This window comes from Lipotes vexillifer, unplaced genomic scaffold (assembly GCF_000442215.2).
Source record: "Lipotes vexillifer unplaced genomic scaffold, Lipotes_vexillifer_v1.1 scaffold1346, whole genome shotgun sequence".
Lineage (NCBI taxonomy): Eukaryota > Metazoa > Chordata > Mammalia > Artiodactyla > Lipotidae > Lipotes > Lipotes vexillifer.
The window spans coordinates 294,755-319,227 of NW_006791409.1; the positions used below are offsets into that span (position 1 = coordinate 294,755).

At 34.6% G+C, this 24,473-nt stretch overlaps 1 protein-coding gene across 3 annotated transcripts in view; it reads left to right on the plus strand.

The window, feature by feature from the left end:
* BMPR1B (bone morphogenetic protein receptor type 1B) overlaps positions 1-24,473 on the plus strand; it is a 168,131-nt gene that overhangs the window by 72,713 nt on the left and 70,945 nt on the right. The window contains exon 1 of one of the 3 annotated variants that reach the window (XM_007464389.1): positions 17,630-17,756. The exons of the other annotated variants lie outside the window; for them this stretch is intronic. Within the exon in view, the coding sequence (XP_007464451.1) occupies positions 17,651-17,756 (106 nt within the window). The 5' untranslated portion in view covers positions 17,630-17,650. Of the gene's footprint in view, positions 1-17,629; positions 17,757-24,473 lie in introns of those variants that run through there. 3 annotated transcript variants of the gene reach the window in all.

A 24,473-nucleotide genomic window follows, 5' to 3' on the forward strand; every position in this document is an offset into this window, starting at 1 on the left:
CAGGAAGGTGGTAGCATAATCATAATGAACCAATAACAACTTAGTCTGTTAAAAAAATTACTAACAGTATATCTAGTGGATACCACAGGGAGTAATTTTCTTCAGCATTTTTTGCCCCCAAGTTGTATTATTCTATTCCTGCATCATATTTGTGGCCCACTGTTTTGTGTCACGTGTTTCTGAATTCAGGTAGTATAAAATGTTTCTGTGCTTACTGGACATTGTAGGTAAACAAAGTTTTGATTTTATTTTTTAACTTGAAAAGAATGAGAGTATTTTAATTATTTAGCCACAAAGCATAGCTTATTAAATAGTCATTACAGATGTGCCCCCTCTCCCCACCTCACCTGCCCCCCAGTTCAATCCAAAGTTTAGGACGTGAAGAATATAAAGTACCCGTGGAAATGATTTTAAGAATTTAATAACTATTTGAATTATTTACATATTTTATAATTGAATACAAAACAAAAATTATCTGATTATTTTTTAATAAAAATTTTTTTAAAAAACATTTAAATGAATTAGGATTCTGTGTTTGGCTCATTTGGGAAATGGTAGAACTAGGGACTCCATTAAATAAGCATATTCGTTTTCTCAATATTTATGTCTCATTTTATCCAAATGTAACTGATGTATCTTTTATTTCTGGTTATGTGATAATGACAAGTTGGTTACTTTCACAAGTGAGAGACTTTTGGGAGGTGTCTTTATAGAAACTTATACGTTTATCTCTCTTGGTTGAAGGGACAAAAGTTTTAAGAGGAAAGGGAAGAAAATCATTGCTGTACATCTGAAAATAGCAAACATTTTCCCCTTTCTTACAGTTACCTTTTTTCAGACTGATCCAGCGAATCAGATGTGGTGGGTTTTGGAGAGATTTGTTCTCATGGAGTTAATGTTTGACTTGCCAGGCGGTTTGCATTTCCTAGGCTGACCTTGGGAACACCGGCATGGCCATGATATCTTGTGAACATCTCCCACCTTTGGGCAACAAGGAAATATTTGAGGCTATGGCTTGGTCAGGAGAAGTCAATCTGTATGATAATATTCCCTGACAGCTGTGTAGGATAGATGTAAAATGCAATACTTTGGGAATGCTTTCTTTGAAGACTCAAATCCAGTGTGAAATTTTTTTTTTTTTTTATGAAAAAGGTTTGTGGCACTTTCATAATAGCTGGGCCTGCCCTGTTGATTTAGATCAAAATCACTTCCTCCCAACATCATAACCATTTTACTGTTCAGTGGTGCAGCAGGCATCATAAAGAGTTAGTGAAATGTTTTGGATCATTTAGAATTGGATGAGTGATAAAAATGAAAATATCTCCAACAGAGGTGGTACTGTGGAGGACTTCTCATAAAGGCAAAAAGAAAAGTATCTCCGCATTAAGAATTTTCTTAAGTGTTCTAATGATATGAACCATTTGGATAAACATCTAATACAATACTGAACCTTTACAATTCCACTTAGACTTTCATCATGCCTACTCTCCTTTGGAGTCTTAGTAACTGTTTTCTCTTTCAGCTTTTCGGGCAAGGAAACATAACTTCTCTTAATGTTTAATGAATATTTATGAAGTCCTTTGACAATTAAGGGCTCATTAAAATTCACTTCAAAAGAAAAGAGATTCAAAACACTTGGAAGCCCCGAGCAGAAAGTGGTGGCAAGTAGAAGCTCACAGCTTTCTCCTTCCTTGTAAGTCAGAAACACTCTGCAAGTGAACTAAGAGTCTTCTAAAAATGATTCCAGGTAGCAGTTTAAATATAATAGATGTATTTGATTAGTACATGGTGACTTTAACTTTGCATTGACTGCTGTCTCTGTGAGTGCTTTCTTCTGTAGATACTAGGAAATCCTGCTTTTATATGGCATACTTGAATGGGAAGGAGATCGGGTGTTGTTTGGAGTCAGACTTATTGTTTAAATCTGTTTCAACTCTCTCTTGTTCTCTGACCTTGAGCAAGTTCTCAGTGCCTCAGTTTCTGTATTGTAATATGGGGGAAATAACACTCTAGGACTCATAAGTTTGTTGGAAGAAGCAACTGAGTTATTGCATGAAAAACACGGAGAATGGTGCCTGGCACACTGCTCTTCTGTTTTGAGAAATCTTTCCTTTCAATTTGGAAAGATCTTTGTTTTCCCTTGCCTGAGGTGGTGCAAAGGAACAGTCAGAGAATCCTCAGTTCTTATGGGTAGTCTTTCTCCCCAGGGCCCCAGACCTCTGTGCCCTGCCACTTACAGCTACTTTTGACTGCAGCTGTTTCTTGGTCCAAATATGTCACACAGAATATAGGGATGCATAAATATATATTCAGTCACTTTCAAAAGCTCAGTCTTTTATGAATGAGAAATCGCCAGAGTTAACAAGGTATTTTGAAATGAGAGCAGTTATACCATTTTTGCTGTTATTTCATGTAAATCATTGTTATTTGGTCATGGAAATAAAGAAATACTTGGACATGAAATCAGATAATGGCCCAGAAAGTTACATGCCTACTCATCATTATTTTAAATTTGAAATAGAAGCATGTATTGGGATGAGTAGAAAAGTACTAAAGCATCCATCCACATATTTCTCTATCAGTACAAGACTTAACATTTGCAGAAGTAAGCACTGACCTGGAAACCAAAAATGTGTATTCTATTGATAAATGTGTTCCTCTAAAGACCATCTCATTTATTTGTAAGTAATCTACCATCCTGCTTTACCGCTATAGGTCGTAAGATTAAATTTGTCTTTGTAAAGTGCTGAGTTGCTGTTATTTAACTCAGACCTTATCTTTAAGACAAGCCTCATAAATTGAACAATAATTAGTCATAGTTTCATTGGAATTTTTACTGCTTTCACCATCTGCTCTTCTTAGTCTATGAGAAGACCTACGCAAGATGTTGGATCTATTTTACAGTAACTGAGTAGACTTTCACTTGTAATAATTATTTTCTATTGGAAAAGTGATTGCTATATTTATGATGTTTGAGAAGTGAAACTGCCAGATTTGGTTGTTGTTAAGTTTGCCTTTATAGTTCTTAGCCGTCCAGTCCTCATTTTGGAGTGGAAACTCTCTAAAGAACACACTAAAGTATTTTTGCTTTTTTCAAATAGGCACTCTGTACATTACTACTGCTCAGTCTTCTTCTTGGTGCATATGCTATAATAAGGCTGCTGTCTCCCAGCCCAGTGTGGTCTATAGCTTCCTTCTCCCATAAAGTCACTATTACAACCCTGAGGTAGATGCCAAGAGCTAAAGGATCAAAGTTGTAAAGTTGTCTAATGCAAAGAGAGAAAGGAGAGGAGACCCAGATGTTGAACTGTGAATGTCCTATAACTGTAAAACAGGCTTAATTTTTTTGTATGATTGGCAGAATGTTCAGAAAGCATGCAAAAAAAGAGATCCCAAATTGTATGGAGAAATGGTAAAGTCCCGTGAATAATCTTGTCTCTTCCCAAGAGTCCTACGTTGATTTATAGCCTTCATTTCACTGTATGTGTAGCAAAATTTCAGGATAAACTGGTACTTTACTTGGAGGGATGAGCTTATTTTGCGCTCTGCAGGAATCCATTATGATAATGTGTATATATTTGCCCTTGTAAAACTACTTAGAAAAGTTATACAATCTTGTTTCTTTAAAAAATGTTTTTATACTTAAAAACTTAAATGTCTTTCCTTCAAAAATTTACAAATGCTAAAATCAGAGTTGGATGAGGATGTGAGCTAGTTAACATCAAACAATGCATTTCTTTGGTCACAAATTTCAGCTATTAATAGTATACAAATTGTTCACACTTATACGGGGAAAACTCTTTAAGTTACTGCTCTAAATATTTTATACATATGAATGGATAAATACCGTCATTCTCCTTTTACAGAGGAGGAAATTGAGGTTCGTGGGGGCTAAGTAAATTGTCTGAGGTCACACAGATAATTAGTCAAATTAATAATCAGTTGGGTGACTCACAGGTAAAAAAACTGTACTACTTGCAATCAGGAGGTGATAGTTGATAGGCCAGAATATGTGTGCAACTAACTGTTCTTCAAGGTAGAGTAAAATGTATAACATGGCAAAGTTTCATGAGAAATCAAAAAAGATGCATATATTTCTGATTGAGAAATGTAACACAGATGGTAGAAATGGAGGCTGTTATAGGCTGAAAGAATATTATGAGCAAAGGCATGGGAATATGAAAAAAAACATGATGCGTATGATAAGTATGGACCCGGAGGAGACCGTGGTAGGAGACGAAGCTGGAAAGGTAGGTTGGGTCAATTGATGAAGTACCTTGAATGCCTTCCTAAGAACTTTAGAATTAGAACTTTTTGTTTATTTTGCTTCAGCTTTTTGGTTTTGCAAGTTTATGCATGTGTGTTGTTATTTTTAGAAGGCACCAGTGGAAATAAAGGGTCACAGATGTGGGAGAAAGATCAGAGATTTAATTAAAGCAGTTATATGGAGTAGCGAAAATCTCAGCTCAGTCTTAAGACCTTATACCTGAGCCTCAGTCATTTATAAAAATGGGGATAATTGTACCTTCCTTGCTGGCTGTGGTAAGAATTATATGAAAATGTGTGAGAGCTCTTAGAACAGTGTTTCGCCTGTAGTAAGTAAGTACTCCGTAGTTTTCTTTATTTCACCTGTGGATCATTTCAGCAATTGTTATTTACTTCCCTGAAGCATACAAACCACATTGTGATAGCTTTTGTATACAGTAAAGGGTTAATTGACAAGCCATTTTCTATATGCAATTTTTAGATTGTCTTCATACCTTTTAAAGTGAGTGGCCATGTTACCTCTATAGTCTCCTAATTGTCTTCTTGTTAAAAACATAGGACATTAGAATCTGGTGAAGTTATATAACTGGCTGTATATGATTATATGTATCAGTAGAAGAGCTGAGGTACATGATAAATGTAGGCCAGTTTAAAAATTTCATTAACACTTTATGTGGATGCTATAGAATGCATATATGTATAATTTCTGAATCTGTTTAACACACACATATATGTTCATGTAGCTTGCAAAGTATAAGATGCCCTGAAGACATAAAATATTGTTAAAAAGTAGTAGCTAATGCTATATAGCAGTTGGTAACAACTTTACAGTGAATTGAATATGGCATACAAGGCATGCTATTTTTAAGATACACTTATGTAGAGTGCTCTGAAGGCAGAATTGATAGGACATAATAAACAACTCTAAATATGAGTAGGTAATATTGGTATACTTCATGTGATGCATAATATTCTGTAGTTTTGTTTCTTTGAACAATGCCACATTTTTTTATCACCACTAGCAGGAACCATGATAATGGAAATTCCACATGTTTTCTTCCAAATAGTGACATCAGTTTAAAAAACAAATTAGGAAGTGGTTAAAATTGATTGAAAATTGGAAATATGAATTAGTTCCAGTAAGTAGGGAATACCAGTGATAAATCATAGGAAACAGATGTGTGTGTACATTTTTTCCTTGTCATTCTTTTTCTTTTTTATACATTTTTAAAGGTTACTTTCCATTTACAGTTATTACAAAATACTGGCTATATTCACTGTGTTGTACCTCCTTGAGCCTATCTTATACCCAGTAATTTATACCTCTCACTCCCCCACCCCTATATTGCCCCTCCCTCCCCTCCCCTCTGGTAACCATTGGTTTGTTCTCTGTATCTGTGAGTCTGCTTCTTTTTTGTTATATTCACTAGTTCTATGTTTTAGATTCCTTATATAAGTGATATCATATAGTGTTTGTCTTTCTCTGTGTGACTTATTTCCCTTAGCATAATGCCCTCCAAGTCCATCCATGTTGCTCCAAATGGCAAAATTTTGTTCTTTTTTATGGTTGAGTAGTATTCCATTGTGTGTATATCACATCTTCTTTATCCATTCATCTATTGATGGACACTTAGGTTGCTTCCATATCTTGGCAATTGTAAATAGTGCTGCTGTGAACATTAGGGTGAATGTATCTTTTCAAATTAGTGTTTTTGTTTTTGTTTTTTGGATATATACCCAGGAGTGGAATTGCTGGGTCATGTGATGGTTCTCTTTTTAGTTTTTTGAGAAACCTCCATACTCTTTTCCACAGTGACTGCACCCATTTACTTTCCCACCGACAGTGTACAAGGGTTCCCTTTTTTCCGTGTCTTAGCCAACGTTTGTTATTTGTGTTCTTTTTGATAGCCATTCTGACAGGTGTGAGGTGATACCTCATTGTGGTTTTGATTTGCATTTCCCTGCTGAGCATCTGTTCACCTGTTGGCCATCTGCATTTCGTCTTTGGAAAAATGTCTATTCAATTCTTCTGCCCATTTTTTAATTGAATTTTTTTTTGATGTTGAGTTGTATGAGTTGTTTATATATGTTAGATATTAATCCCTTATCGGTTATATCACTTGGAAATATTTTCTCCCATTCAGTAAGTTGTCTTTTCGTATTGTCAATGGTTTCCTTTGCTGTGCAGAAGCTTTTAAGTTTAATTAGGTCCCATTTGTTTATTTTTGCTTTGATTTCCTTTCGAAAACGGATTCAAAAAGTTATTGCCGTGAATTATGTCAAAGAGTGTTTTGCCTATGTTTTCCTCTAGGAGTTTTACAGTATGCGGTCTTACATTTAGGTCTTTAATACATTTAACTGCTCTATATCTTTAAATTAGTTCTGGATTCTGGTAGTCACTTATATAGTTGGAGTGAAAGATGTATGCTTTTGTCTGTTACAAACCTCACAGTCTTTACAATCAAGTTTTAATCCATAGATTTCTGAAAGATGAAGGGAACTAACATTTACTGGGCGTTAACTCTATCTCCATCACAGGGTCTATGTTGAGTTCTTTATATAGTACTTCATTTAATCTTAGCAATAACCATGAGACAAGTAGACATGATTATTCTTATTTTCAAAATGGAGAAACAGAAGTCTAGAGAAATGCATGGGTTTTTCCAAAGGCATACAGCTAATTAGCCAAGCAGGTCATGATCTCTAGCCCTGTGCTCCCTTCTGTAAATGCTGTCCAGGTGACATTGGCATTAGAGACAATGTTCAGAACCTTCCTTTTACACCCATTTTCCAATGTTTCAGTCCTTAGTAACCTAAAACATAATTTAATTGAATTGGCTCTGTCAAAGTAGGGTCAAAGTCTATCTTTCTTGAGTTTGAAAATTATATGTATAGGGGACAGAAGGAGTGTCAGAAAAATCTAGCTGCATTTTTGCATTTTGTTTTCAATTTTAAAAAGTGGAGATTTTACCAAATAGCAATCATAGTAGAGCACAGACACACACTCCTGTTTCTGAAATAACATCATAGATCATAGATATATGTGAGATAACATTGTTTGCACCTTCTCTCACATTAGATGATCCTTGAAACCTTCATAATAGGGAAGTTGTTCCACATACCAAATCAACAATTTATGTGTGTCTGCCAAGTGCCAGACACTATCCTAGATGCTGAGATTTGTCGTGGTTAACTAAAGAGATATAACTCTTAATTGCATGCAGCTTATACTCTAAATATTCTACATATTTCACCTGAGTGTGAAATAATAGCACATTTAAGACCTCACGTGAGAAAGATGCTCTGCGCTTCCCCATATAATATTTTTGGTGGGAAAAAAGATCTCAGTGTATCCCTTGTTTACAACCCTTGCATGATATAAAATCTGACTTTCCTTAATTCAGAGTTGGCTGTTTTCTGTAGCATGAAGGAAAAACTGCCCTGTGTTTGGAAATCAAGAGACTTAAACTATGTGCAAATCAAGACATAAACATAGTTAAAGTTAGAGAAAAGCTTGTCTCAGTATGATCAACCTTTCAGTGCTCAATATGAAAAAGAAAAAAAAACACACAACCATGCAGAAGAAACAGAAAATACTGCCTATGATAGTTTACAACCAAAATTCAAAGCAAAGCAAACAAAACTCAACCAGGACTAATTAGTACCATATTTAGCAAATTCTTTCTCTTTTTAATTACTTTTCTGAGAATGTAAACTTTGTGTACCTGTTTTACTTTCATATTAATGGATCATTTCTTCTTTTCTCAAGTGTTGATCAACATTTCATAACTGGAAGCGTCTGAGTGGTGCTTGCTTAATTAAGGTTTGGTACTTTAATTGTGTCATTTAAAGACCAATTAAAAGCAATAAAACATAAATTTACATTAATAATTGCTTTCACATGTATTTGGCGCACATAATACTTTTGTGGGCAATCTAGTGTTTCTAACTGAAAATCTCTCCTTATATCCCAAAAGGGTTCAATAATATATACATTTTAATCATTTTCCCTTTTGAAAATTATCTCTTGTACTCATTCCCTTCTCTTCCACTATTGTTAAAGTTTCTTAGCTTATCTTAAAATATACATAAGTTTTATACCTCTAGTGACCAGTAGTTGTTCATCTAGTGTGGCAGTTCTCGAAATATGATTCACAAGCATAATCATATGATGTATTATTAACATTTGCACTTATGGTACAAAAGAGAAATAGTGGTTAGAACTGTTGGTAGCACCTGAGCGCAAATCAAGACAGGGTACCAAACTGTACTTGTATTCTTCACTGCCATCACAGTAAAAACAAACCATCAAACAAGCCAACTGACCAAACACCAAACCAGCTAACCAAACCCCACCTACCCAACACCAAACAAAAAGCTACCTTCATTTAATAATATCATGAATGAAACTGTAAAAATTGTTAAGTTTATTAAATTCCAACCTCTGAGTAAATTTCTTTTTAATATTCTGTGTGACAAAATGTTAAATATACAGAATGAAATTCTTCAGCATACTGAAGATTAATGGTTACCGTGAGACTTTTCATGAAAGGCAATTTTTACTAGAAAGAATGACTGACAGACAAACTGTGGTTATTCAGGCATGGGTATTTGCAGACATATTCTCAAAAATGAACAAAGTGAGCCTGTCACTTCAGGGAAAACAACTGACAGTATTTATTGCTAATGATCAAATTCAAACTTTCAAACAAAAATTAGGATTTTGGAAAGCCTGTATCCACAGGATTGATCTGCATAACTGAGTGAACCAAGATTTATTTCTCCAAATAATCAGTCAGTGCCCATTGTTTCATACTCATGCCCGTGTAAACATCCACTCAAAGTACATGATAGACAGTAGATTTTAATTTATCAGAATATGAAAATTTCATTGACAGGGTTTCACATTCAACATTGCATCTAACTTTGAAGAGACTTCTACTTCTCCAGTGTTTGTGTAATATCAAATAACCACTATTATGAAAAACGTCTACTAAAATATAGCTCCTTTTTTCAACTACATAATGTGTGACCCTATATTTTTCATATATGTCAAACACAATATATTGCAGTAGATTTAATTCAGAGGCAGATACCCAGTTTCTTCTATTAAGTTAGGCCTTAAAGAGATTTGCAAAAATGTGAGACAGTATCACTTTTTTGATTATTTTTTTGAAAACATGTTAAAATGGGCTCATTATTATTTGTAAATGAATTATACATATTTTAAAACTGTTCAGTTTTAATTCCTAATATAGTAAATATTGTAATCCACATAACTAAAAAATTTGGTGCCCTTAATAATTTTTAATAATGAAAAAGGATCTTGAGAACAAAACCTTTGCGAACTGCTAGCTGGAGGAATCATTGCTTTTAAAAGTCACAGAGACCAGAGCTTGCCTCCCACCCTTGCCTGCTGCTCACTTGTTTGCTCTCAGGAAAATAAGCTCTCCCAGCCCTAGTCCCCTCATGTATAAAATGAGTATTTTCGGGATTACATTATATGAGATTTATAAACACATAATTGCGGATAGATAAATGATTTCCTCTTGTTCCTTGAAGACTCCTTGAAATGGAAGTATTGTTACTATGAAGCGTTTCAGATAAAAAAAAAAATTAAGAACTGGCCTAAGGTCACACAACTAATAGACAACAGAACTGGGATTCTTACATTTTATTGATACAGTATTCAGTACCCTCTTTTTAGACTATAGGTACAAAAAAAGAATGTGTTATCAGCAAAGTGGAAGTTATGTAGAACCGTAATGTATCTGAAGTAGAAGGGCGGTTAGAGAACATATTTTCCTACCATCTCCTTTTACTGATAAGGTAATTCAGGGCACACAAACATACTGTTGTGACCCCTGAATTGCTTTTAATTTGGCAGCATTTTTAACATAATTGTTCTCATCCTTTCTTTGCCTCCCATTTTTCTTTGCTTGGCCAGACTAAAAGAACTCCATTATCTTTGGCAAGAACTATACTTACCCGTCCCAGCAGATGCCGATGAAAGCAAAAGCACACAAAAACAGATGAGAAAGAGGACAAAACTCTTGTGATAAATAGACACAACCTTCTGTGACTACTGGCTGATTTTATTTTATTTTTATCATAAATTTGATTTTTTCAAACCTTAGGAATTCAGTACTTGTTGGAAATTCAACTGAAGTGGTTTAAGAAGTGGGTGTTTGGGGAGATGTAATACTGTTAGGAAAAGACAAAAGGGAGTGGCAGTGTTTGGAACAGGAAAGTGCGTATGACAGTCAGGGTCCGACAACCCGTCCCCTCAGAGCAGGCTGATAAAATTCCTGGATAACACCCTTTGGGTCATTCCTAGAGGGGAGGGCATAGTTCTCCAGTACACGTGATGATACTTCCTGTCTTCACCCACAGCCCATTGATGCCGTATGGATGATGGGGTTAAGCCTTGGTTCCACCACACTGTTATGTTTATTCTTTCTTTGTTTCTTCATAATTTGTTCCCATTTTACTATTACTGCATAGAGTTAAAAACATGAACTTAATCAGTTGAGTTAATATGTTGTATCAGAGTAAAATTCAACCTTTATTTAAACATAGATTGTGTAAATAATCAGCTCAAGGGAAATGAAAGTTATTTCCAGGTTACTCTATATGTCAGTTTAATTTTGGAAATTCCCAACTGCTGTTCATTTTTGGCTGTTTGTCCTGTCATTTTAATACAGTCTCTCCTTTCAGTCTATTCAAATTCCTTTTCCAGTAAACCTCATTAATGCAAACCCATGAGCATACATAATTTAATGTGTATGTAATACTCCCTAAATATGTAAATACAACATCAGCCTTAAAAATCTGCCTGAAATTAGGCGGGTGAAGTCAGGGATATCCATAGATACATCCATATCTAAGATATAAAGATATGTGTACTTAGTTATGAATGATTTCCTACGCTTGTAGTCAGACAAGCTTGGGTTGATTTTTATCCCTCCTGTCCATCACTAGTTATGATCTTAGGCAGTGGGATGTTAGATTTCCTTTTTTCCAAATTGTTTACTGGGTAAGGGTAGAGTTGGAAGTAGTTAGATAGAACACGTTGTAGTGTTTTGGAATATTTGGGTTACCAGGGCTACCACCACTTCTTTCTGCACAGATTCTCTTCTTTAGAAACACCCACTGTCACTGGGAATGTGGTCATGCGAAAAGCAGTCACCGTGTGGCACTATGTTACAGTGTTGACTCAGGGTCATTTCCTTCGCACTGAGTTTCTAATCTAGACAGGTATGTTTGGCTGAGTCTTTTCTAGTGATCTAATTCATTCTTTGGTATTCCTTCCAAAACATATCCTGAGAACCTGTGTTTACTGCCTATGCCTTATTTGGTAAATCATCACTGTGCTGGTTTTCCAATCAAAGCATTCTGGACATTCTGGAGACTTCCAAGTCGGTAGCATGGCTAGGGCTAGAAATCATGACTCCTACACCTGTTTGGAATCTAATTATTCCTGTTATACATGTGACTTGGCCTATTGTAAGAGATGGTGCTTGGTTACATGTTTTGTATATAAGTTACTATATTTTGATATAATGGCACAAGCATAAGCATCTCAAGTTTTCCTTTCAGGGCTCCTTTGCCCTTTCTTCCCAATACGCTCATTTTCTCTTTGTCCTAAAATCCTCCTTCAGCTGGGCTGATCTAACCTGGGAAAACTGCTCTTTGTTCATAACCTAGGAAGGAACGTATGAAAGCAAGCCATCCTCTGTGAGAAACTGTGGTCTCGGCTGTGCATCTGGGTGTGTGAGAAGAGATGGGGTCCAGCAGACAAGTGACAGGGTAGTTCCCCTGAGAGGGCAAGCAAGGATGAAAGCTCCCAGTTAGGAGGTGTGTACTGAGTGGAGGGGGGCAAACAGAGACATTTCACACCTGGTGTTTCCTGTCTTCTCAGTGGGATTGGGAGGGAAGAAAGGAGACATCTGGATCTTCAAGAATACTGAAGTTTTTGAGAAGCCGTTGGGGGTTGGGAGATAAGAAATGAGGAAGGCAGGCAGAAAAGAGTCTCAGATTTAAAAAAAAAAAAAAGTCCTATTCTGCACATGTACTCGAATAGAGGGCTCCTGCCCTTGTTTTCCCCATGCATTGTAGAATATTAGTAATGAAGAGCTCAGGGTTTGCTGCTACTGAGAAGAAAAGTAAAGCTGAGAAACTTGACTTGTGTAGATATGAAATACAAAAGCACATTTATGAGCCACTGCCAATATAGCTGCAGAAGTGAGAGTGCCCTGGGCACCCGGCTCTGAGCTTCAGCTTGTGTTCTGACACGAGCATTCAGGCACTGGATGATGGACTGAGAAAAAGAAAAAGAAAAAATGCTTTAAAAGTTTCAGTTTTTTATTGTTACCTGGGGGGGTGGTGTTGTTCAGAAGTGAGACATTTTTGGAGGTTTGGAAAATACTAAGAACATTTGGCAAGAAGAGACAAGTTTGCGGTAATGATTTGTTACTTGCAGGTCCTCATTGTGGACATACTTGTGGTGTGTGTGTGTGTGTGTGTGTGAGAGAGAGAGCAAAGGAAGGGTTATATAAATACTAAATCTTTTGAATGAATGTTTATATGATTAAAATGATTTTTTAAAGTCTGAATTGATGTGTTTACTTCTAGGTCTTAATAAACATCAGAAATCTATGACTATTAAGTCATTTTGCTGGTAGGCAGCATTTTTCTGATCTTGATTGGGAACCTAGTCATTTAATGGCAAGAATTTCCTTCCAGTCACTATTTTTAAAAAATTAAGAACATGTCACATTTAAGTTGCTGTTTGTGTTTAATATAGGTTTTGTAACCAAGTACAGTTTTTTAGCATAAGCACTGATAATTTCAGAATTGAAATACTACTGCCATCTTTCTGTCTTAGGCTTGGTTTCCTCAAGACCAAGTGTCCATTAATGTGAACCAGTTTCTCTTAAGCATTTGTTACTGACATCCTAACACTTGATTTTTTGTGGGTTGTCATGGTTGATATTGAATATTTTATTGTTGTTCAACCTGTTGTATTGTCAATGAAGAACAGTAAAGGTGATATTGAAGAAAGCATTAAAGATTTGCTAAGAGGTGGCAATGAGTGTGGTGTTACTAGCAGAGATGCTTTTGAACAATACTGCTAGGGAATAGGTCTAATGAGATTTGGGATGTTTTTTGAAATTAGTCAGCATTAGTGTAATGTTCCTTCAGGGAGCGTTCGTAATGCCTGCAAGAATGTGTCAGTAGAGTGATCAGATTCCAGGCTAACCTTCAGTTGCTTTCAGTAGTTGACATAAAACACACCTGTGTGTTCTCTTCTCTGACATCAAAATTGTTTTGAAAAGCTTTTGACATCTGGAAGTGTGAAAAAGAGCAGATTTTGATTTATTTTCTGACAAGTAGGAAAAATAAATTCTAAATGTTGTATGTTTTACCTGTATATGGTACTAGCAGGAAGGGCCTTGTTTATCTCATATCCTTCTAATCAACTGTGGAATAAAACCTCTGAGGTTGCATGATAGATTAGTATTTTTCTTGTAGTATTTTAACATGCTAGAGATGGAAATATGTATATATATTTACATAATAAACATGAATATCATTCACTTATGATACAGTTGCACTCAGGTTGTATTTCTTTTTCTTGGAAGGAGTCATTTAGAAATTCTCAAAACAGTTAAATTGTTTGTGAATAGGAATAGTGCCGATGAAGAAAACTGACCCAATTCAACTTTACTTTTTACATAGTGTTAGGTAAAGCTTTCCTTGATAACACACATTTGCTCAGCATCAGTATTACTGTAAATGCTGTCACTTACGAGAAAATATGTATCAAGTATCAACAAATTTACTTTGAACTCGAGCTAGTCTGCAATAACTTTGGTAACTGAATCAGTTGGCCTTTTAAAAATATATGTTCTGTGTTTTACATATTATATTATAAAATAAAGTGTTTAAGGATTTTATGTGCCAGAAGCCGTGGAATCCTAGGTGGATTTTTATTCACAGATTTTTCTTTTCAAAATTAAGCTTCACTTGGTTTGGCATCAGCAGCTTATTCTTTGCAATCCGTTTAATTGAGTAGGTTCTGCTGTTTATCCGAAAGTGCAGATAAATGGCTTTCAGCACACTGTTTATAGTTTAATAGTTCCTGAAGTGAGTCAACATTATCTGCTAACGTCTACATGTCATAACTAATGATCCCTCTGCTTATACTTTCTTGCTAGTGAGGAGACACTGAACTCTACAAAGGGAAGAGCCCTGAACACTTGGGGGTGGGGGGGATTATTTGGGATGATGCCTGTTGGACGAGGCTTGTTTTCCTCTCATTGGTATGAAATGGGAAGAGAAATTTGTCCTTTACCATGATTTCAGCATGCACAAAAGCTGTCACAAAGTGCTGTATTCTAAGGACTGGGATGAAAATTTTGGGAGAAATAGCTATTAGAGAGGTTTGTTTTATTCCAGATTATCTCTCCAATTAATAATTAGCACAAGTTTGATACTTTTCTGGTCAGACTATTAGACTTGATAGTAGAGAAGGGGAGCCACCAGGAAATTTTCATATTACCACCAAATAGTTACTGTGGTTTTAATGATGAAAGCAAATATTTTGTCTGCTAAGAAAGATGAAAAGAAAATAAATAACTTTCCTAGTTAACTAATCGTATGTCATACGTGGGGCCTATTCATTCTAAAAGATCCGCATGCTCTTCCCTTAAGGATAAAACAAAAGTCTATGAGACTTCATTCCTCGTGAGAATCAGCAGGCCTGACGACTGTAAGAGTTAAAGTTGACAAGTTTTGCCAATCTCTGATTCATTAAATAATAAGAGTTCTTGCCTCCCATACTGAATTTCGGGGTTTTTAGGTAGAGAATAGGACATTCTGTAGGTGAACATAGAGAATGGTTTCTTAATAGCTGAAGTACAAACTCTTAAATTCTGGTAAAATATTTGGTTTGATCTCATACATTCTTTGTCAAAGTGGAAAACTTTCTAACTGAAGCGACCATTTAAGGTAGCCACTGTCCTTTCCTCCCATATTAATATTATTGTTTGGGAGTACTTTGGTCATTTAAATAGAACATGAGTAAGTATATATTTCATACCTTCTTACTCTGATACTGAAATTTAAAATCATATCCCCAATTTAGCAAAATATTTCAGGGTGAAAATACATGACGCACAGGGATATGTCCGCCTTATGTTGGTGTGGTTGAAAATAAAGAACCATATGAAGAAAGGGTTTATGAGAGGTAGTTATTTTTCATGTAGCCTCTTAGATTCAGGGTTTTTGTTGTTCTTTTTTCTGGTTGTTTCTCATGAGATACCATGTTGATAATTATTTTAACAAGGAGGAAGGAAATATTTTTACCTTAGAATATAATGTATGGGCAAAAATATAATTTTTGGCATAAATGAGGAGATACGAATTGAATGAAGAAATATAAAGAAGGAAAATGTAAAGGTAAGATCAGGCTTTTCAAAGGCTGGGCCACTGAGTCTACTAGGCTTTATACAATTAAAAAATTTTAAAAATAAGATTGCTTTTGAAGAATGTTTTGAAAACTGAAGCCGTTTGTTTATTGAAAGAGGGACAGCTTGAGCAACATGAGGCCAGAATGTTCCAGTGTGTGCCATACACAGATTTAAGATAACACAATCATTACAATAACATAGTCTCAATTTGGATCTTTCCTCGGTGTTTCTGCCCAAATGTCAACAAGACTTTTGCCTTTGGCAAATCTTATTCCAATAAATCAAACAAAGTGGATGGTGGTTCAGAATCTCAGCACTATTTTAATGGCCAATTAAGTATAATTTCAGAAAAAAATTTTTTTTGTCTAAAAAAATATCAGGAATCTATATTTTTTGCTAGTCATATACGCACCCAGGACCCAATTCAGCCGTCTTATTTTACTTTGGATGCACAGACCAGAGTATGGGAATCGTTAAAATATTAATATAACATTTTGTGTGGCAGACTGCCTAAATCTTGGTCCTCCTCCAGTTAGCCTCAGAGTGTTATTTGGAACTTTAAATGCAGTATTATCTTTAACACTCATGTCTCAATATAAAGGAAAGCTCTAAGACTTGTCAAATTCTGATGAGAGAGAATGCTTTTATGGACATAGGAATTTCTTTTGACCCTTTTGCTCCTAATATACATCATATGGAATTTTTCTAATTTTTTTTTAATATACTGCTTTGCTTAGCAGCTAATTAGTATCTAATCAATGAAAACAAAAAATAACTTGAAATTTTAAACATTTTAAAATATATACCTTACGTATGTACATTTTGAAATTGATATATTTTCTTCATTTCAGCTCTTTGGGTATATATAATTGAATTTTTTGTTTTTGTTTTTTAACCATCTGCTATTAGGAAAGGGTGTCTGGTTTTGGGGTAAGGTTTTAGATTCTTTAAAATGGCACGGATACTGGCCTGGGGGACAGATAGTTTATATAGAGTGTAAAAGGGAAAAAGAGTGAAAGTTTTGGTATGAGTGAATGGTCAGCAGCCCTTTTATGACAAAAGAACAACAATAACAGAAAAAGTAACTTTTATTTACTCTCCCCCGTTAGATTTTAAGGTTTGTGAGCATAATGGCGGTTTCTTCTTCACCTCTGGGGAACCAACATGCTTTGTAGACAGCTTTGTGTATAATAAATATTTCTTAAATCAATTTGGAGTTGCTAGCAATTTTATGCTGGTTAAAATAAAGATTTTATGCTGGCTTAAGCCATATATGATGAATAGGATAGTTGTGTCTCAAATATAAATTTTATATCACATATTTTAATGAGTCAAGTCCAATAATATGGTTGACTTAATAAAAAGATAAAAATCATTTGGTTTCAGTTTTCCCAACATTATAAAAGGAGTTTGATGTCTAGAATACTTAACCTCTTTAAAGAAAGATTTTTAAATGTTTATATAGCTGATCAATTTGTGAAGTTGTGCTGATTTTAAAATAAACCAAAGAATTGCATGTTGAACTACCATGCTAAAAGTCAAAAGGATAATATCAAAAAATAGATTTCTAGATACTCAAATGTTGTATATTTTTCTGCCTGTGTATAATCAGAGGCAGCTTTGAACCATCTGGAATTGTTACATAATACACTGTGGTCAGTGACTTTTTTTTCTTTTCTTTTTACTTACTTTTTTTTGATTCTAAGGTTTCCTTTCTCTTTCACCTTTCCACTGTCATATGCCATGTATCTTGAACATAGCTCAATGCTTGACCAGAATAATCTCTCTTGCCAGCTTATAATCAAAGGGAGTACTGAGAAAAACAGCTGAGCTGTATTAGGCAACCACCGTCTGGACTGCATTTCTTAACTGGTGAATAACACATCACAGGTGCAGGATTAGTGTTGCCTATGGTGCTGTGCTTTTTAGTGGACACCCCTAGCAATTCTGTGTGTCCTCCTCATGTCTCGTCCCAAGGAACCTGGCAACGATCTATCAAGCGTACAGAAATCAAAAGTGAGTAGTGGGAGAAGCTTTGTATCTTACAGAGGCTGTTTTTTCCCTCCAGAAATGTAAGCAAGATCATTAAGCCAATTCTGGTACACACAAAAGAGATGATAGAACTTAGTCTTTTCTTGGCATAGAGGGCTGGGAATAGAACAATTCAGGGGTTCAAAAATGTCATGCACAAAAATTACACGGCAAGAAAATGCAGTTTAGCTTAAATTTCCCAGCCATGTGTAATTTAGGTTACTTTTAAACTACTACAAATGTTGCATATATTATTATACCTTCTGTGTTGTCTGTGTGTTGGAGTGGGTATGTGTGTTTGCCCCTACACATTTTCCAATACTGTCATAGTTAAAACCAAGTGTTGTGGCTGTGTAACGTCCTGTGGTAGAGTTTGTAATTTTTGATGTTGTAAATTCTTCTGCTATCTATGACATATAAGTCTCAATTCATAGATTGTAAGTCAAAGTTGCTTTCTTGCAAATATGGTTTTTAAAAAATGCAAAAATATTTTAAAGAATAAATTAATGATTTAAACATTAGAAGAAATGAATGTTTTGAAAATTCAGTTTCTAAGTCATTTAGTTTGATCAGGAAGGTTATAAATTGTTTTAAGGTAAAGTATACAGTCAGAGAAGCTAAGGCAAGTATATTTTAGTAATTGATGTCATTTTTGGTATCTATCCTAAAAAACTTTCCTATGAAGCATGACATAACTGTAAACAAAGCTATGTAGATAGCACTGCAGGTTTTGTACAGTTGTTTCTTCAGATTCTTTAGTTTTTCTCTTAAAACTCTATAATGGCTTTCTAATATTCAGATCGTTTTAATTCATTTTGCTGCTCGTTATCATTATTCCATGTTGTTTCATCATAGACCTTTAAACTCATTGGTGATGATAGTAGTTGATAATAGTGCATTGTAAGTTAAGTTTTAAAATATATGCCATATATTTTATTCCTCAAATATTTGAACATTTGTAATAGCAATATATTTACATTTTCAAGATCAGTATGCTCCTTACTAAAGTATCCTTTAACAATTATCCAATTAGAGCATCCAGAAAGGATTAGAAACAGAGAGATCCTAAATGCTTTCCAGGTTTTTTCTTTGGGGAAAAAGAATAGCATGAACCTGGTGATTTGGTTTCTGATGTCTGGCTTCATTGTCACTTCTCTTCTTTACATAGATGTCTGTTCAAAGTAGTTTTACACTTCAAGCTGTCTTGGGAGTGCTTTGCAAAGCTGCGGAGTAAGTTTTGGTGTGGTGGCTAGTTGAACATCCGCTTTGATTAGCTTTAGAACTCTGTGAAGCAGAGCATTGATAGAAAGTCACTGAATAAACCATAGCTCCTGGCTTGGCAGTCTGCCATGTCCTGGTTGATTCTTTGACATTATTGTCAAAGAGGCTGTGGTTCAGTTTCTTTTCCAACAAAGAAAAGAACAGACATATTAAGTATTTTTAAATGCAGAGATTTTTTTAACTTTTAAAATCATCCTATTAGCTGTGATTATGCTATTTTATGGATATAGATTCAGTTTGATGTTAAGCTATCTTTAAACATGGTGGCTACTTGCTTGTAAAGTTTATTATTTCTTATGTTGATACTTTTATTAAAATACTTGTTATCATGTCATGTTTTAGAGTATTTTCAAAGATTTTTAATTTACATGAACATTTTGGTTGAGTTTCTCCAAATTAAAAAGCATATTAAAACCTGTGGGAAAGCTAGCTACTGTTTTACCTTTAAAGAGTATAAATGTGATGTCCAAAGAACTATAAATCATGTTATAATCAATTATGCTGCTTACTCAGGCTCGTAACTCTGTATTAGTTACCTATAAAACAAACAAATATGAATATGTATGTTGTATGTTCACATTTATGTAGTATTTCACCTTTTTATGATTTGTTCAACTCATAATCTAGCATCCCAGAGTATAAAACACTTGAATTATTGAAGGTTTCACTTTTTATCCAGATGTTTTGGGGTCTCTGGACAGAACTTTTATGATATAAAATGTTGAAAACATGATTATCATACAGAAACTGAGTGATATGGTAATGTGGATGTGTAAGTATGGTAGAAAGAGAAACAATTGCTGGCAAATGGAAACATGTAAAATATTTTATTATAAACGCTCTGGTTTCTATAGAGATCCAGCAGATCTTTAACATTGTAAAACTAATGTGTTTTTCTTACCCTATTAAGTAGTGTCAACAATGAACCACTGAAATGAAAAACTGTCAGTATCCCTGGTGCTTATGTTTTCCATAAAATTTATTGGTTGATTACTGTCACCCCTAGTAATCTTCCCTCCTGTGCCTCCTACCTAGGACTTACTTACATTTGACAATTATATGTGGCATTATGACTTCTATTTTAGTATTTTCATATACTGTTTTTGGTTTTCCATATGTAGCTGATTTGTCTGTGTTCCACATGCAGTTGATTTGTCTCACCAGCAAGATTGTTATATTACTGAAGGTACTTCAAGTGCTCTGCGCCATTGTGTTATGTAGATGGAATGGATTTAATGACTATTTGCTAAATAAATGAATAATGAATAACAATGTATTATTCAGCTGTGAACAAAGTGTCAGTGTTTCATAAACGAAAAAGCTCAATATTTTTGTAGACTTTCTGTGCAAAGTGATGAACCCAGAAAGGCAAAGTTAATGGAAGTAACATGAAGCAAAAGAAAGGGGAATTGAAGAGGAAGAGAGAATCAGGAAGAGAGAAAGAGGATGGGGAAAGAAGAAAAGGAAGAGAAGTAGGAACATTTAGGAGATGAAGCAGTAGAGAAAAGGAACAAAAACAATTGAGGGGGAGAAAGAGAAAAATCTGAAGAATGAAAACAAAAAAATTGAATAGTAAAAAGCTTCAGCAGCACAGAAAACAACAGTTTACTGTTATTCACTCTTAGTATGTGCAAGGAACTGTGATAGGTGCTTTACTTGGAGTCTCTCATCCAGTTCTCATAGCAAGCCAACGTGTGCTGCCACTTTCCACATCCTCTGTTAGAGAGGTAAGTGACTTGCTAAAGCAACAGAGCATGGCAGTAGCTAAGCTGGGGTTTGAACCGTTCTGTCCGTTTTACGTTATATCCTGGTCAAGTCTGAGTCTACTGCTTGGTGACCACACCTGGTGTTGGTTTCTCACCTGGCATTTCATTCCCCCTCTATAGCATGCTAGCCCCGGAACTTACCACCTACAGCCTCCCTTGTCCCTGTCTCCTCTGACTTCTGAGACTCTTGAAGGAGATGGAAACTCCTGTGCAGTTCACTTCACTATTAATAATTGAAAGTCTACTCTTTCTTTGTAATGCATGTGATTTTGCTTTGGTATTTTTGAATCTAAGTTGTATTTATATTTTGTTTTCAAAAGACTCTAGGCATGTATTTCAACTTTTTATTAACGATTGAGTTTCATGTTGTTTATGTATATATTTTTTCTAAGTTCTTGTTGCAAACAACATAGAAAAATTGTTTGAAAATGTCTTAGTATAATGAAAGAGGGTTAGGCAATGAAAATTGAGGTCAGGACTTCTGAATTGAGTATGCTTATTAGACAGTAAATTAAATTATTAAATTGAGTTAAATGATTCAAGCCTTAAGTGATGAAAATAAAAGTTATCTATTTAAACCCACCTTTCAGGATCACTAAAAGTTAGCTTGAAGATTAATATTGTTTTCAAGCTCTGATTCAAGTTTTATTCCTGTGTGTTATAGGTTTTGGTTTTTAACCAGTGTACTCTTTAAAGCAGTTTTGGTTGAGAAAGGAAATGAGCATTGATTCACATTATTTATTATCATAACAACGTGGACAGTGTTAGACTGGATCATTCCCAAAGCATTGTTGGACAGTTCAGTAGTACTTTCAAATTTTCTTCCACTAATCTTTTTACCCAAGATACTTGAAGTACAAACTTGTGTGACATGAATTTCAATTTCTCTTCTTGGTCCGGCCTGCCCTCTTGTGAAGATGATGTAGAACAGAGAAGACACTCAAAATTTTGTTAATTTTTGAGATATTTAGAGAGCTAAAAAGTAAAAAATAAAATGAAGAAAGGAAAATAGATTACTAGTAGATCCTGTGGCACAGAATAATTACATGTCATCTTTAAATGAATTTTGAAGACTCACATCCATTTCTTAGTGTTAATACATAGTATATTTGAGATTTAATTTCCTTGAATTACTGCTGTTCATAAAGATTGTTCTCCATGTGCTTTAATGTGACAGTAGATTCTGATATTCTCTTCACTATGACATATATCATACAACAATATTTTATACCAAAAACTTAAAATGTTTTATTCTATCTTTGAAATAAGAATGTTACTGAGAAAAAATAATCAAAACTAGTACATTAACTAAAATGTACTTTAGGATATAATGGATGAATATGGAAGCTAAAATTTATTTCTTGCAGAGTTGTAGTATTGCATTTTTTCTGCAATTTACTGTTGTCCTGTGTTTTCTGATATTTCTATAAAAATCTTGTTTCATTTTTCTGTAAAAATCATACGGAAGGGTACACTATAATATAAAATAATATAGAAATAGTAAAAATAATTGATTTGTTAAGTATATATATCAAAAATGAGTTATTTTATCGTGTTTATACCAGGCTGCCAGCTAATAATTGTCCACTGATTCCAGATGAGTACTTTAAAGAAATTCTTTATAACTCTGCCTTACTTCCTAACTTACACAAGAAGAGATGCCATAGAAAACTTGTGTATAACTATATACAGACATACAAAATAGCTGAAAACATGTGTGTAACTGTAACATATATCCATGAAAAGATATTCAAGGAAAATAATCTTTTCCTTTCCTGTTTAGCCTTTGTAATTGAATGGAAGTCACACTATTTCATGCTGACCATTATATTATTGTGTGAAGTTTGAGTAATTTGCCTGAAAATTTGTAAATCTATCTCATATATGAAAATCATAAGGAATATAATTTAGTTACAATTCATTAAGATCACACGCATGCACACACACACACACACACACACACACACACACACACACACACACACACACACACACACACACACACACACACACACACACACACACACACACACACACACACACACACACACACAAACATGTTTGGAAGTGGTCTTGTGGTTCAGTTGCTCCCTGAAAAAATCTACTGATCCTCTGAAAAATGAGAAACAATTTTAGATTGGCTTCCACAGGCCCTACTTTGTATTATCATGGTAATTTGGATAGTTAACAACCTGGATTAACTATAATGTAACTAGCTAAGCTAACCAGGCAGCATCTGAAGTGTCTGGATTCACACTGTTAAGCTCAAGATTGGTATTAGGGAGAAAAACGGGTGGGGACTTAGGGGAGGGGGAAGGTAGGAGGGAGGAAGGAAACTGAAAATGGACTGAACTAAAGAGGGTGTAGTATTTATTCCTAAGACATTTCCGGACAGTCTGACTTTTCGCAGTTTTTCTTCCCTCTTAACATTTTTCTGTCAGATTTATTTATAATTCTATTACTAAATATTAAAAAAAAGCCTTAACTGTCTGGAAAGCTACTGGGAAGAAATAATCAATTTTGTTGAAATTCTTTTCAACCTAAGTAGAAACCATTCACTATTTAGTTTTCCTTGGTGGAACAAAATTCCTTTTAATTTGCTGATTTAGAAAATATAATGTACTAAATTATATGTAGTGTTTTCTTTCATAATTAGTAATCTTGCCATTGTTTTTAATGATTATCTTCTTTTATATAAATTTATCAGAAAGGCTAAATTCATGTTTTTATGAGATGATTATTAATTTTATATACATGTAATTGCCTTTTTTATGCCTTAGCTGATGTGTTCAGTCTTGTTTTTGATCTAAAATGCCTAAGCTTGCCTATATGAGGCTGGCTAGATTTGGCATAAATTCAGAATGACTTTGTATGAAAGTGATCCTTTTATAAATCCCTTTTCATAATTATAACGGTAGATAAAACAGTTCAGTTTCTCATTGACCCTTTATTTCAAATGTGGACTAGCTATTAGGAAGATCTTAAGGAAATTGAACCAATAATTTAAAACCTCCCAACAAACAAAAGTCTAGTTCCAGATGGCTTCACTGGTCAATTCTATCAAACATTCAAAGAAGAATTAATACCAGTCATTCTCAAACTCTTCCAAAAATAGAAGAGGAAGCACTTGCAAAATCATGTTATGAGACCAGCATTTATTTCCTTGATATCAAAACCAGACAAGGACACCATAAGAAAAGAAAATTACAGACCAATATCCCTAATGAACCTATCTAAAAATCGTCAACAAGATATTAACAAGCCACATTCAACAGTATATTAAAAGGATCATACACCATGATCAAATGGGATTTATTCCAGGAATGTAAGGGTGTTACAACATCCACAAATCAATCAATGTGATTTACCACATGAACAAAATAAAGGATGAAAATCTTATCATCTAAATAAATGCAGAAAAAGCATTTGACAAAATTCAACATCCATTTATGATAAAAACAACAACAACTCTCAAAACAGGTATAGAAAGAATATGCTTCAACACAGGAAAAGCTATATATACGACAAGCCCACAGCTAACATCATACTCAACAGTGAAAAGCTGAAAGCTTTTCCTTTAAGATTAGGACCAAGACCAGGATGCCCACTCTGGCCTTTTTTTTTTTTTTTTTTTTTGGTACGCGGGCCTCTCACT